Genomic DNA, 16,429 nt, shown 5'->3' with positions numbered 1-16,429 from the left:
GCAAAAGGAGAAGGGAAGGCAGAGGATGAGATGGATAGATAGCATCACCAATGCAATGAATATGAACTTGAGCACACTCCAGGAGAGAGTGGAGGACAGGAAGGCCTGGTGTGCTATGGTCCGTGGGGTCACGAAGAGTCGGACACGACTGAACGACTGAACAACAACAACAATAGTCACCCACAGCACTACCCCTTTTAAGTGTTCTAGTCTGCTCGACACTATGCCCTGTTTGACATTCATTCATTCATTCATTCATTCATTTCTATACTGCCCAATAGCCAAAGCTCTCTGGGCGGTTATAGAGCAACAGCTCCCCCAATACTCCCTTCCCTGTCCTTCCTGGGAGTTTATATCCTGAGAGGACCATATCCCATTGGTTCTCTCTGTTCCACCAGGCTTCAGTACTGCCCACTATATCCAGGTTCTCCTTTAAAACCAGGCACTCCAACTCTCCCATTTGGGCTTGGATGCTTCTAGCATTTGCATAGAAACACGTATACACGATGTCCCTCCCCAGGTATCTCTGTGTCAGGGTGGACACTGAGCCCATAGAATCCCAGAGTAGTTCTGATTCTGAGGAAGAGGAGTCGCTCCTGGGAGAGGAGCGCGCTCCTTTTTCCCAGGGCCAACAGCTGACGGAGATTCCTCCCACTGGCATTCCTAGCTTAGATAGCAGTCCTGGGAGTGACAGAGTGCAGGAAGCAGACTTGATGGACGCGCGACACCGACGCAGACAGCGGCGCCAAATGGAGGGCGCGGAAAAGAGGCGTAGTGCCCGGTTGGCGCGCAAACAATGGTTGCGCCCAGAGGATCCAAGGGAAAAGGGGAGGGACTCTCCCTAGCCCTTAAGCTCAGGGTCTGCCAGTGATTCCCTTTCAAATGGGGACCAACTGTTCCCACTTAGGGCATAGGTACTCTGCTGCTCATATATAGTTGCTAACAGTAGAGTTGCTAAGTTTTAAAAGAGGAATAAAGCTTTGAAAAGAATCCCTTTGTCTGTGTCTGAACTTGGCTACTGGATTAGACTGAGAGAGGCCTGCAAGGAGCCCTTGACAGTCTGGTGCATGCAATTTTTGCTATGGAATTTTGGTCTCTTTGATTGGCTATCATGTTCTACCATATACTCATAGTCTATTTCCTCCCCTTCTACATTTGCGCAATCAAAAACATTTTCATTTTAATCCCCTAGGGATGATTTGACCCAAACCAGATGCTTCCCAGCTCCTGTTGGCTTTCCCCCAGGGTTGAGTTTCAAAACTGCTCTGCACCTTTTTTATGTTTAGTGCCAGCAGTCTGCTTCCATTGTGGTTCAAGTGGAGCCTGTCCTCTTGTACAGGCCCAGCGTGTCCCCAAATATTCTCCAGTGCCTAACAAATCTGAACCACTCCTCCCTACACCACTATTTCATCCACGCATTGAGACTCCTCAGCTTCACCTGTCTAACTGGCCCTGCACATGGAACAGATAGTATGTCATAGAAAGCCACCTTGGTGATCCTGGATTTCAACCTCCTACCTAGCAGCCTAAATTTGACTTCCACAACTACATTTCCTCACATCGTTGGTACCAACATGGACCACAACCACTGACTCCACCCCAGCACTATCTACTAGACTATCTAGACAGCGCGTGATATCCACAACCTTCGCACCAGGCAGGCAATTTGCCATGCGGTCTAATTGCCCATCACAAACCCTGCTGTCTATGTGTCTAATGATTGAATCTCTCACTACCATAAGCCCCACCCCCCCGGAGGCACATCCTCTGCGCAAGAGGATATTTGCTCATCTTCCAAGGAATGGGCCCCTTCTAAGGGATCATTTCCCTCTTCCTCAGGATGACGCCCTCCTTCTCCAAGACCCACATTCCCCATGACAGCAGAGGAGCTGTCACCCTGGGAGTGGGACACCACTAATAGGTCCCTGAAGGTCTCTTCCACCAACCTCTCTGCCTCTCTTAGCTTCCCCAGGTAAGCAATCTTGGCTTCAAGGAAATGAACTTGTTCCCTGAGAGCCAGTTAACAAGTTAAACTAAGAACTAATAGGGCACACACCGCAGCAAAACGTCAGTTAATTAACCCACAATTTGCCATAGTTACCTGCGAACAAGGCCACCGCATTGATTTCTGGTACAACCAAAGGAAAGATCTGATAGATAGATAGATAGATAGATAGATAGATAGATAGATAGATAGATAGATATCAAAAAGATAGAGAGCTTCGGCTATTGGGCGGTATAGAAATAAATAAATAAATAAGATCTGCAACCAATGTATGCAAGTGAGCCACACTGCAGGTGAAAGCAGAACATGCACTCAAGCCTTATTCAGATGATAAATTCCTCACCTGGATGGACACACCCCTCCATTACCTTCCCATCACCTGGCCCTACCACCATCCACATCTTGGAGGAGGTCTGACACAGGGAGCCTGCTCTGCATGCACAGTTGATTGACAACCTTGATCATGCAGGATTCTAAATCACACAGAGCACCTAAGTGCATGATGAATTGAATGCCTGAATAGAGCTAAGATCTCTAGCCAATCTGGTGGGGCTGCGGGGCGGGGCGGATTCCTAACCTGATATACCTTGACAAGAGCAAGCACACTCCATTCACCAGGAAAAGAAAGGCTCAACTGCAAGCCATATGTCAGAATTTAGGGTTTTTAAGCACAGAATTCTAAGGCTCCCATTAGTAAATGCTGCAACTTTAGGTTATTAAGAGCACAATCCTATGCATGTTTATGCCAGCTGGGAAATGCTGTGAGTCATAGGACTTTTTTCTGTCTAAACATGCTCAGGATTGTGCCCTAAAATAGCCTAAATAAATAAAGTGTTTGGGAGGCTCATAAAAAGGTATTGGTTACTCCAAGCCCAAGACAGACAACACCTTTTTCACCAGCTGTTTAAACTCGAGCTTCTTCTCTGTCTGCAGGATGTAGATCAGATCTTTATACATTGATCGATAAACTGCAAGGAGATAAAGAGAGTTCTGTCAATAAAGAATGAGAGGCAGCCAACAAGAGACATTCACTGCTAAGGAAAAGCCCATGTCTCCCCCAAATGTTTGGGAGCCCAGGTGGAGAGAACCTAAAACCTGGATCATGCAGTCCTCCTCCATCTGCATCCAAACTGCATGCCCCCCACTCCCTCCACCTGCAATCCCTTAACACCATCTGAAGTTACATCTGTGCCAGTTTGAGATGATCCACTCAGATCCTTCATCAGTGCAAAGGGGAGGTGCCAAGCTGAACTGGGGCAAGACCTACAGAGGGACAGGGAGGCACCAAAAGACCACACACACACACACACACACACACACACACACCCCTACCACAATTGCTGGGGGAGTGTTGGCTGGGAGTAGCATACAGAGTGCTGAACAGCAGAGGGCAAGCGGATGATGGATTGCATATCCCCAACAAAAACAAAAGCTTTGAGCTTTAGCAACCAGATGGAAGAGCATGATAAGGTGACTGCAAACGAGTGAAATGTACAGTATACAGAATTTTGTTCTTTCAGCAGATCAAATTTCCATTTTAGCAAGATGAACATCTACAAAAGGGCAGTTGAAAAGGGAAGTAAGGCGGTGCCCAGCTGATTTGAAAGAAGCCAGAAAAGTGGAGGATGGGTTTGGGTTTTGTCTGTTTTACTCCCAGCAAGATCATAAGCACCTAGCCTGAGTTTTTCAGGTAAGGAATTGTTGCAATTAGGAACCCCAAGAAATCACTCTCTTGTAGGCACAGATCTCTTCCCAGACCAAAAGTCACACAGTGAAATACTCACTGGAGTCACCCATGATCACAATGAACTTGTTGTGAAGTAGCTGCTGGACTTCTTGCGAAGAGAAATCATGTATATCTCCCAAGGGGATGCCAAGTTTCTTCATGGCTATGCTCAAGATGCTGCACCCCAGCCAGCACTTGTCCTGCAAGAAGACAGACAAGTATGAGCAGCAAGGGAAGAAATAGATAGGTCTGGTTTACACATAATGATAAACTAGGATTCCAAAGAATCCTGGCTTATTGTCCATGAGCAACATGCTGCAAGTGGGAGTGGCTAAAATAACCAGAAAACCTCTAACACTTGTTTGTTTAGTGTTATGTGCAAACCACGAATCCTGGCTTGTTGCTTCCCTAACAAGCCAGCATTTGTAGCCATGGTTTTCAAGTTGGCTTTGTAACATCAACCCCCGCACTACACAGAAATAACATTTTCTTTGTTGTTTTGTCTTAATCAGGGGGAGTGGCAAGGTCCAGGTTCTAGGCCTGCGGCTGCAGAAGATTACACAAGTGCTCCTTGCTAAAAGGAGGATTTGGTCTTGTTTCTTCTTGCACTACGGGAGGGTAACTTGTGGCCTTCCAGATATTTTGGCCTACAACTCCCATCATCCCTCACCATTAGCTATGATGGCTAGGGCTGATGGGAATTGTAGGCCAAAAAAATCTGGAGGGCCAAATGTTGTCCACCCATCTTATTGTCTTTATGGCTGAGCAAGGCCTATTTAACAATCAGTCTGTCACCTTCACATTCCAGCACCAAGGAAAAGAGTCTCCACTCTTCTGTCCAAGCCAGAAGATAGACATGATTGCTTACAACTAAATTCGAGGTCAGGGTTTGTTCTATTTTATCCCACTGTGGCAGGTTTTACCAATTTCCACAGGAATCTCATGTGATCAGGCTGAAATTCCCAGGACCTTATAGAGGCAGAGTTGAAAGAGCACACCAATGTTTCTCACTGAAAGCTTTATTTACTAGAACAGCAGATGCTGTGGGGATGCTGCCCACAACTGAAAGGAAATGCAGTAGCTACTTAACTACTCATTCATACTCACACATGTACAACCAAAGCTAGCCAGGCTAGGGTGTAACGTAGAGGTGAAGGACCGGAGTTCTGGCATGCACATGCTGTCCAGGGTTCTGCTGTATACTCCTCTTCTGGGGTTCTTATACCCTTTGGATGGCACAGGGCATCTCCTCTAAGCCTCTCACTTTGGCTCTTCACAGGGGTGCCTGAACTGCACCCAATCAGAACTGGTTCTTGGGAGTTGTTGTCTTTTGCATTTTACAGCCTCAGGCACCTTTGTGTTATTTTACAAGGTCCACCAGGCTGGAAAGATGCATCCTGTTGTTTTTACGGTAACCTTTGTCCACTTCGAAGGACCCTCTCTTCTTCTCAGTTCCTCTCAAAATTCCTTCCTTATCTTGGGGCACCATTTATGTCTTCATGCACCCCAACTCTCAGCCCTAGGCCTCATGGTAAAGGAAAGAAACCAGGCACACACCCATTCTCAGCTTTCTAACCCCAGATCTAATGAAAGACAACTGATGAAAGGCTAAGTACAATTAGCAAGGCAATATCAACTTCAAAGACTGAGTGCAATTCGCAAAACAGCAGCACCTTGAGACAAAAGGAAAGGCAATTACAAAAGGAAAAGGTAATTTCAGTCATCACATCATGAACTCAAGAGGCTTTTTCTATGTATACCCAAGTCCATATAGGACCAGACTAACAGTGCTTTTATAATGTAAAATAAAAGATTAAGATGAACTCTGTCTTGATTTGGCCAGAACAACAGCAGAATAGAAAGCATAGTTTACAGATTCCAAATAATCGAGGGCATTCCTTCCCCAGGGAGATCCACATTGAAATGAACTAACTAGCCAACACTTTGACAATCCTTCTCTTTCACTGACAAAATCTTGAGTAGTGATTTGGTTGAAGGAGTGAGCTTTGAATCAAGAAGGCCTCAGGTTGAATCTCAATTGTTACCATGAACTCACTATTTTATTTTAATATATGTACATTCTGTTTTTCTCCATCAAAGACAGATCCAGAGCAGCTTCGTACCTAGCAAGTTAGATCTGGGACACAATATTGGCATGTGTCTCCTGGATCTTGTCACCCTTTGTTTGACTGGTGAATGGTACAGAGACCCTCACACCCACATGGTGCATGAGCAGCCTCCTCCTATACATGGAGACCTGTGAGCTGGCAAACTGGTCCACTGCTGGAAGATCTGGAGTGCTACTCAGGTCTGTTGGTGTGGAGGAAGGGTGAAAGGACAGGATTTTTTTTCTTTCCACCCTCTTTGCTACATAGCAAAATATAACATTTTGTGTACACCGCTTTGGGAGGATATCCCCAGAAAGGTGGCTTATGCATCTTTTAAATAAATTAAACAAATAGTTGGAGGAACCATTCAATTTCTTGGGGAGGGGGGGGGGCGATAGTGGGAAAGGAAAAACATGTAATGTTTTAAAAATTTAAAAGCCTTTCTCCTTAAACATTCCCCTGCATGGAGGAAAGGTTTTTAAACTCTTCTTAGTGCCATGCTCACTTAAATAGCTTGATGCTTTGAATTCAATGCACCATGAAAGAAAACTACAGGAGGTTCTGAAGGGATCTTTTTTTGCTTGGGGGGAAGGGGGAGAGTTCTCTTGGAATGTGCTGACCTACAATAACAATTGGCTTGTTTCTCAGAGTGTACTTGTGTAATCAAAGTATTTTAGATACATAGAGAAGTACAGATGTAAGATATAAGTTAGGACAGCCATTGCATTATAAGCACAATATAAGAATGGTACCCACCCTTGGATGGGGAGGAATTGCTGGATTGGTGGGAAACCATTAGAATTGTATTGTTATCTAGCTCCTGAAGTGACATCTCACCAAAGTGAAATACATCACGTGTGTCGCTTAAGCTGGCCAAGGAAAACCTGGTGAAGTGAAGCCATCTTGAAAGGTATTTCATAGTATTAGAGCAGAGATGGGGAACCTCCAGCCTGCGGACCTGATATTGCCCACGGAGGCTCCCCACGTGCCCCAGCAGTTTCGTCCCATGGCCCTGTCCCCTCTGCCAGGGACAGAAAAGCTCAAGTGCTTTCCCCTGCCTAGCACTGAAAAAGGCTCCGCTTTTCCGGTGCTTAGCAAGGGAAAGCATTTATCTCCGATCAGCTGATGAGGGGTGGGGTCAGGGAGGAAGCTGCTGAGTGGTCCTTTCCTGCTTCCTTCTTAATCTTGTCCTGCAGAGACCTGGCCTACTTACTTGCGAGTAGACAAGATGCTCATGATTGCTTCTGAATATGCATGCACAGGCTTGATATTTGGGATGCTGTTCAAAAGTGCTGCTGAGTGATTCAGTCTTGCTTACTTCTGAGTAGATATGCAGAGGCTTGTTCTACTTATTTCTGCTATAAACTGGTAGCAATATAATGGGGGGAGGATTTGGATTTTTCAGCTCTGCCCACTTTTGCATTTGCCCCCACACACGCACACACAACTGGAATGCAGCCCCTAGGAGCTTCTATAAAATGGAATGCAGCAGAATCCCACCACTGGATTATATAAGTATTCTCTTCATGATCAATAGTTAGAATGGAGAACTTTGAGAGGCTTCTACATAAGGGTGGCCAGGTATCCAGTGTGGTGTAGTGGTTAGCATGTTGGACTGGGACTCGGGAGATCCGGGTTCAAGTCCCCACTCGGCCGTGATTTGGGCCAGTCACTGTCTCTCAGCCTAATGTACCTCACAGGGTTGCTGTGAGGACAAAATGGAGAGGAGAAGGACCACGTAAGCCACCTTGGGTTCCTTGCAAGAGGGGAAAAAAAGGCAGGATATAAATGCAATAACAATAATAAAAATAATAATCATGCAACTATGTCCTTGGAACATCTCGATCATCACAAAGCAGTGCTGGAATGTCTTCGGTAAGTTAGCTTTAGATGTGCTCATCTGTTAGTGCTAGCTAATTTAGTTAAAATACTAGGAAAACATTTTGAGGGCCAAACTACTATTTCTAGTTCTTCTGCCCTGCCCTGCCCTCTCTAAAATTTCTTCAGGATCAAATTATTACAAATCCCTTGATGAGCTGCCATTTTGTAGCCACACACATATTCCAGCCGCCTCAGGGCAAACCGCATTGCCTCCTCTTGCCCCAACCCTCCCCCAGCTGAAGTTGCCTCAGAGCCCAATTGCCCTTTTATCCCAACTCTCCCCCCAGAGCAACCCATTTCCCTCTCTCATTCCCACTCCTACGCCAAATCTCCCTCAGTCCAAACTGCCTTTCTCCTAACTAGAGCCTGAGCTGTCTGTGGGCCACTTGAATGAATGAGCTCTCCACACAGCGTAAATGAATGTATGAGCTCTCCACACAGGCATAAACAATATGACAAAGTTATCATAAGATAGTCTCTTCTGCACCTGCCAGAAAGAAGCTGGCAAGGAACAAACAGTTTTGCATAAAGGAAGACCCAACCATATAACCCAAAATTGATTCTGACTTGCTGGTTTTACCAGAGGCCTCTTCTGAGCCGTGGTGTGGGACGGAAAATTGTCTAAAATGGGACATCTTCCACTGTTTTATTTTTCCGCAGAAAATTTTCAATTTCTTAAGTTCACTAGTAACAGTGAATTTACCAGCCACAAATACAGTATTAGACAAATTTCAAAGTTGTAGATGAGTGGTTGTCAACATATCATGCATAGTTCTTTGGGCTGCTAAAATGTATTAGTGTGTCAACAACTGTTAGTACCTTTTGAGTTTTTTCCTTACATTTAAACAATGATAGGGAAATGCATGGTATTGTCTTTAAATTTTTACAACAATTCCAGTAAATATGTCTACATAACATTTAGTCACATTACATGTGCTTTAATTTTTTCCCCTCCAATATTTCAGGTCAAATACTTGTAGTATATTGGGACAAAAACAGTTAACACAGGGTACAAAAACGAGCTCTTAACTAAAAAAAAAGTAAAAGAAACATGCTAAATTAGAACACTCTCTTGGACCTCAGAAAATTTTCTGATGTAAATTACTCTAATTTGCATAGCAAGTTCCCTCAGAGCGAGGTCTCCAGTGGCCCATATTGAGCCTCCTCAGGGTCCATGCCCCCCCTCCATACACACACACCACACACACACACACACACACACACACACACACAATAAAACCCCTTGAGGGCCAAGCTACTGTTTCTAGCACACACACTCCTCCGCAATTTCTTCAGGACCAAATTATTATGGGCAACCCACAAATCACTTGATGAACTGCCACTGTGTGGCCACACACACACACCAGCCCCTCAGGGCAACCCACATCGCTTCCTTTTGCCTCAACCCTCCCCTACCTGAAATTGCCTCAGGGCTCAACTGCCCTTTTATCCCAACTCTTCCTGCAGAGCAACTCCCCATCCCCCCCCATTCCCACTCCTGCACCACATTTCCCTCAGTCCAAACTGCCTTTCCCCTAACACAGGTCTCCCTTTTCAGTGCCATTCTCTAACCATTCCTTTCTGGATATTTTTCTGCTCAAAGTCTTATTCTTCCCATCCCTGCCACTTTTCCCCTGGTGTGGGAAAATATACATGTAGAAACCAGTTAACATGACCCCAAAGAGACTACACACATAGGACATGTTAACTTAACAAGGCACTAACATCTTACAACTGGCATGTTGCATAACACACGCACACAGCAAAAGAGACCTGAAATTATTGCCTGCAAACAGTATTTGTCTGGTTGATAAAACATTGCCCCACCACCACCACCTTTTCCTAGAACAGTGAATTTTCGGTCTGGTCAGTGCCTGGATGAGAGAGTGCCTTGGTCACATTGAGTTACAAGATGGAAGAAAGGTGAGATAGGGATATATTAAATAAAGCAAACAAAAGCCTATTTCTACTTGTTCAGTCATTCAGTCGTGTCCGACTCTTCGTGACCCCATGGACCATAGCACGCCAGGCCTTCCTGTCCTGCACTCTCTCCCGGAGTGTGCTCAAGTCCATATTCATTGCATCGGTGATGCTATCTAGCCATCTCATCCTCTGCCATCCCCTTCTCCTTTTGCCTTCAGTCTTTCCCAGCAGCAGGGTCTTTTCCAGACAGTTTTCTCTTCGCATTAGGTGGCCAAAATATTTGAGCTTCAGCTTCAGTATCTGTCCTTCCAATGAGCAGTCAGGGTTGATTTCCTTTAGGATTGACTGATTTGACCTCCCTGCAGTCCAGGGGACTCGCAAGAGTCTTCTCCAGCACCACAGTTCGAAAGCATCAATTCTTCGGCGCTCAGCCTTCCCTATAGTCCAGCTCTCACAGCCATACGTTGCTACTGGGAAAACCACAGCTTTGATTAGACGGACCTTTGTCGGCAAGGTGATGTCTCTGCTTCTTACTATGCTGTCTAGGTGTGCCATAGCTTTCCTCCCAAGGAGCAAGCGTCTTTTAATTTCATGGCTACAGTCACCATCTGTGGTGATCTTGGAGCCCAAGAAAGTAAAATCTGTCACTGCTTCCATTTCTTCCCCTTCTATATGCCAGGAAGTGATGGGGCCAGATGCCATGATCTTCGTTTTTTTAATGTTGAGTTTCAAACCAGCTTTTGCACTCTCCTCTTTCACCCTCAACAAGAGGCTCTTTAGATCCTCTTTGCTTTCTGCCATTATCGTCTGCGTATCTGAGATTGTTGATAATTCTCCCAGCAGTCTTAATTTTGACCTGTGATTCATCCAACCCGGCATTTCTCATGATGTACTCTGCATATAAGTTAAATAAGCAGGGTGACAATATGCAGCCTTGTCGTACTCCTTTCCCAATTTTGAAGCAATCGTTTGTTCCATGTCCGGTTCTTACTGTTGCTTCTTGACCCTTGTACAGGTTTCTCAGGAGACAGGTAAGGTGGTTTGGTACCCCCATCTCTTTCAGAATTTGCCACAGTTTGTTGTGATCCACACAATCAAAGGCTTTAGCGTTGTCAATGAAGCAGAAATAGACGTTTTTCTGGGATTCTCTTGCTTTCTCCATGATCCAGCAAAAGTTGGCGATTTGATCTCTAGTTCCTCTGCCTCTTCGGAACCCAGCTTGTACTTCCGGTAGTTCTCGCTTCACATACTGCTGAAGCCTAGCTTGTAGGTTTCTACTATCACAGAGTAAAAGTGTGCTTCCTGGATTCTTGTGGAACACACAGACCTAGACTGTGAATTTCAAAGTCCTTAGACACTGCACTGCACAAGACTGTACATAAAGCTTATTAAGGCACAATGAACCTGTTGTGCATTTAATATCAATAATTTCCTCTATTTTCCATAAAATGGTTGGTAGTTGTTGAGATATTGAATGTTCCCAAGAGGGTTCCAGCTGTTAGAACAATTTGGTTGACAATCCCTTTTAGGTTCATCTCTTTCCATAGAAATTATCAAGAACTGAATGCCACAAATGTTTCAGTATTTAGGCCTAGTGCTGCCCTTGAGGCGCATTCTTGTCTCGACCATGGAGACAGTGAGACCAAGAGAAAAGCAGAAAGACTCCTTACAAGATCCCAGCAGGAGAACTACTCACTGCCATCCAATTATAATAATCTTAGCCATGAACAAGATTGGCTTGTCTTGCTAGACTCTTCATATAATCCCATATTTAGAAAGTGAAAATAGTTGAACAAAGGTCGTATTGTTCAGATAGGCTTATAACTCACCAATTGCCTGGTCAATTATGACAAGTAACAAAACTCCTCCAGACAACCAAAAGCGGACTCTAGAGGAAACGCGAAGACAGTTTGCTTCATTTTCCCCTCTTACAGGCTATCAATGTGCCATAAGCTATTAATAAGGTTACATGTGGGCTAGTAACTTCTGTGGACTTGTAAGGTTGCTTTAATACCAAGTTAAGCTATTTGTCCATTCAGCCCAGTATTGTCTACATTGACAACAGCAGACCCTGGATCTGGGCCCTGCTGCATGCAACACATGCAGCTCTGCCATTAAGCTGTGGGCCCTGCCCAGGGGACTATGTAAAAAACAACAAAACCAAAAAACACAGAATTTCAGAAGGTGCTGCTTATCTCACCCCTGGCTGCACTTGTTGAAATGCTCTTTTCCATACAACTACTTCAGAAAGATACAGGAGTCCCAACAACAACAACAACCATGCAGATCTCTCCCTCTGATCCTCACCCTGGCCTCAACAACGCAAACATAGTGCCAGCACCTGCACTAGTGATTTCTCTCCCTGCCATGTTAACATCAATTCCAGACAGATCATTCAGTGAAAAACCACAAATAAAAGAGTTTGCCACACCAAAATATCCAGAGTTTGCACTTTCAGATGCTTGCAGCCCACAGATGAAGGGCACATGCCCAGCCCAACAATACTCTCTCTGCAACAATAAGAGACCTGGGCAAGTCTAGCCTCTCCATTCAATATATGTACACCCATACTGCCTTATACAAACAAAAACAAGGAAATGCAAGTATTTTCACAGAGTTTCTCAGACTGGTTTCCAGGACCCCTTCCCCATAAGAGCGCCAAATGTAAAAGCATTTTGCACATGGAAGAGCACAAAAGAAGAGCTGTGTTGGAACAGACCGAAGGCCAATCTAGTCCAACATCCATTTTCTCACAGTGGCCAACCTGATGGCTCCAGGAAACTCACAAAGAGGGCATGAAAGGCAATTACCCTCTCCCACTGTCATACCGCAGCAACTGGTATTCAGAGACATGGAGCTTTTCTACACAAGGCATTTATTGTGTGGTCGTGATTCCTTACTCATGGTTGTTTACAGTTTCTTTAGACAGTGTCGTGATCCCCCAGTTTCACTTCTGTTTTTTTTAAAGAACACTTTCCCAAGGTTTTTTAAGAGCAGTGAAAATGGGATATTTCTGAAAGTGAAAGAAAAGGGATTTTCATACTTGTGTAATTGTGATATTCCACTATAGCATGTCGCCACCTAGGGGTTATATAGCAGAAAAGCTCTTTGTGTAGAATTCAGATCTCAATTCTGAGATGAACCAAAAACAGCGATTAACAGCCTCATATAGAAAACCTCATGCTGCCTCTGATCCTGGAAGTAGCATATAACCATCATAATTATACCCACTGATAGCCTTAATCAGCACCCGAAGAAGCTACCTATTGTGGTTCTGGTCCATGGTAGCACCAAAAACATGCAGGGGGCTCTACAAGAAGCAACCACAAATACTGCAATCCAATCCTTTGTGTGTTTACTTGGAATCAAATCCACTTTAATCCATGATATTTACTTCTAAGTAAATGTGCATACAAGATTGCACCATTCCCAACTCCATTCAGGAGTCACAGTTACACAATTAGCAACTGCATGAATGCTTTTTAACCATAAATTGCAGTGGGGGGGATCCAAATCAGGAAGTGGGCATGGATGGGAGCTTAAACTCTTTGCAGCCCTGATCCAGATCAGACAATTACACTTAAAGAAAACCAAACAGCCAGACAGTTGTCTGTTGTTAATGGGCTGAATGGTTACATCTAGTTTGGCCCTTACTTCAATGGGATGTGCTCCCTACTCAAGGTGTTTAGAATTACAGGACTAGATAAGGGGGAAAAGTGATGGGGAGGGGAGTGGGAAAAGGTCAGGGATTAATAATTAGCGCTGGGGGATGAGTTTTTGGTGAGGTCAGAAAAAAGCAGAAATAAAGTCAGAGGTAATTCAGAGAAAGCTTTTATTAAGCGAAAATACAAAATCCACATTAGGGCAACAACTTTACTAGACTAGCCAAACTATCACAAAATAGCATGCAGGTTCTTGAGTTCTCCAGAACACTTCATCGGACTAGATAATGGGGAGGGAAGAGACTTGAACAGAGGGCAAAAGGCACTAGGGTAGTTAGACCAAAGAGAGCAGGGCAAGAGGAGAAAAATATTTCATATCCATTAATAAATCACAAATATTGCCAAGTTCAGAGAAGAAGAACAGGAATGCCCCCAGATTATCCTAGGAGAGACTGAAACTTAGTGACTCAACTCAGGAAGATCCCTGCTGGAACAGTCTAAGGAGGTTCCATCTAATCCAGCATCTTAACTCAAACAGCGGCCAAACAGATGGAAAGTCACAAGTGAGGCATGAAAGCAACAGACCTCTACTGTGATTCTCCCCAGCATCTAATATTCAGGGGTATACTATCTGTGGTCAGGGAGGCTTCGTCACAACACATGCTTTGCACACAAAAGGCAAATCAAGGCATAATCCTATGCATGTTTAGACAGAAAAAATCCTAAAACTCCCAGCGTTCCTCTGCCAGCATGGCTGCCTGGGGAATGCTGGAAGTTGTAGACTTTTTTCTGTCTAAACATGCATAGAATTGCACCCTCAACTGTTTTTTCAGATTATGTTGCGAGTCACTCCAAGCACCCCTTATTAAGGCAAAAAGGTGGATAGTACTGCATTTTAGAAGTTAAACAGGTATGGTCTAAGGTTCACTCTCCAGTATCTTTAGTGGAAAAGATCCCAGGTAGAAGACTTGGAAATACCCTTGCCTTGGGCCCCAGGGAGACACTACCAGTCAGAGAGGCCAGAACTGGGCTAGGTGGACCAGGCCTTCATATGGTTTGGGTATGCTAGCTTTTTAAGATATATAGACCTCTCCTGACCCTCTCCTTGTGGATGTTGATACAAGCATGAATTAGAATAATTAGTGAGCCCTCCAGGCCAGGCTATTAATAAAAGACAAAAAGGAATTTATGAAGGTGATAGTATTCTGTCTTGCTGATTAACCAACAGAAACAAACTAACCACATCCTGCAGTCCTGGCTGGATGAAAACATTTCAACAAAAAGCTGGGGGGGGGGGATGGGGATGGGGATGGGGGGAAGAAAAAGAAGAACCAGTTCATTTACTTCTGGAGAGAGTCCAAACCTTAACAAGTCAGGCTGCCCACCTTCTGCAGACCAAGGCTTATCACCACACACTTTTGTATCATTTCATCAGGGTATTTCCAAGGTCAAAATACAAAACTAATATCTGCATTACAGACAGACTTTAACAATACACCCCCTCCCCCAAATAAAGGATTCTGGTACTTCAGCAGGGCCTGAAGGCTGCACTTTCAAACATCAGGAGGTGGAGCCATGAGCAGTTCTAAGGGTGGACACCAGCAGCTTTTGGCAGGTCTGGGGTCCAAGCCTGGTACAAAAGCTATGTATTCAGCAAAGGTTATTAGCTTTAAAGCCGCTGTAGGCAACATGGTGCCCTCTGGAAGCTTCAGACTACAATTTCCATAACCCCTGACTATTGGCATACTGGCTGGGGCTTATAGGTATTGTAGTCCCCCTGGAGGATACCAGTTTGCCTACCCAGACTCCATAATTTCAACATCAAGTCCATCATTTTTTCCTCCCCTCTTCCCCCGCCCCCACGACTACTTTTTGCTGAAATACTAGAATTTTTGTTTTGTGAACCACCCAGAGTATAGTATAGAAAGGTAATAAATAAATAAATAAAAATAAATCCAGCCTGATAGATCTGGAGATCTCAAAAGCTTGCCCACAATTGTATGCACATTTGGTTGGTTAATGAAGATATTGTCTAACTGTGGATTTTGGTTTTTGTTTCCTTAAGGACCAGTAGCATTCTTTGTTTTGTGCAACTTGCAGAACACCAAATTTAGAGCGCAATCCTATGCATGCTTAGAAAGAAAAACGGCCTACAATTCCCAGCATGCCCCAGCCAGCCTTTTTGTAGGCCTTTTTTCTGTCTAAACATGCTTCAGATTGTGCCCTTAGACAGTTAGAAATTGAATTCTACAACTGGAGATGAGCATCTACCACCTGAAGACAGGACTCTACTTCTGATGGATTCCTTCCCTCCAACCACCCTCCAACCACTAGGCACCACCACCCAATTTGGCTTCTATCAACTTTTAAAATATATATATATAACCTAGTGCACCACTCAAACTTAATCTTGAGCTTTGATTTCAACATCAAGGCAGCCTTCTTTTGTTTTATCCTCCCCCACACACACACAACCCTACTCTTTGTAACATCTTGTGTGATGAAGAGATCTTGAGATCGTGAAAGATTGCACACACAATATCGTATTTTGTTTTGTCCTAATAAAACCTATTGCCTGACTGTGCATCTTAAGGCCCTCTTCCACCCAGAGCTTGATGGAAGCAGATGGGGCTTCCACCAAGCTCTTTCCCACTCATGCCTTTTTCTTCTTTCTTTCCCACACTACCTTGGGAAGGGGGGCATCAAATCTGAGGAGCAGTTCTGTGGAATGTTCAAGATGGATTACAGCATTGTGACTTTTAGTTGGTCCTGAAGGTAGTGTAGTGTAGAGGCCAAAAAACTGAGCTAAAAAAACAGAAAGTCCCCAGTTCAAATCTCACTTCTGCCATAAACTCATACAAGTGAAGGGAAATAATAGCAGTTGTGACCCTTTAGGAAAGTGACAGCAACAGCAAGACCCAAGTTTAAATGGTGCTCACATCTATGGGGACATTTTATCCTGGTATGTGTCCTCAAACAAACAGGGACAGCCTATTAAAATAGTCCCTCTACTGTACTTCAGGCAGAATTCCAGCACACCCATAATAACGGAATAATATGGTCAACAAATGGTAAGGAAAATGACACCAAGACAACATTTTAATTATGTTTACTATTTATAATT

At 44.3% G+C, this 16,429-nt stretch overlaps 1 protein-coding gene across 4 annotated transcripts in view; it reads right to left on the bottom strand.

The window, feature by feature from the left end:
• Positions 1 to 16,429, bottom strand: part of LOC146343552 (uncharacterized) — a 32,693-nt gene that overhangs the window by 14,800 nt on the left and 1,464 nt on the right. Inside the window, exons 1-4 of one of the 4 annotated variants that reach the window (XM_084855277.1) lie at positions 7,053 to 16,413; positions 4,839 to 5,404; positions 3,790 to 3,931; positions 2,894 to 2,973 (exon numbers count right to left, since the gene is read on the bottom strand). In XM_084855277.1, the coding sequence (XP_084711403.1) occupies positions 2,894 to 2,973; positions 3,790 to 3,931; positions 4,839 to 4,910 (294 nt within the window). In that variant the 5' untranslated portion in view covers positions 4,911 to 5,404; positions 7,053 to 16,413. Of the gene's footprint in view, positions 1 to 2,893; positions 2,974 to 3,789; positions 3,932 to 4,838; positions 16,414 to 16,429 lie in introns of those variants that run through there. The other 3 variants (XM_084855280.1, XM_084855276.1, XM_084855279.1) reach the window with 3 other exon arrangements.

The sequence above is a fragment of the Heloderma suspectum genome, chromosome 5 (genome assembly GCF_057233095.1).
Source record: "Heloderma suspectum isolate Gila_16-S chromosome 5, 16-S_ref, whole genome shotgun sequence".
Taxonomy (NCBI): Eukaryota; Metazoa; Chordata; class Lepidosauria; order Squamata; family Helodermatidae; genus Heloderma; species Heloderma suspectum.
The sequence above is the reverse complement of the archived record's forward strand: the minus strand, read 5'-3'. Positions and strand labels throughout refer to the sequence as shown.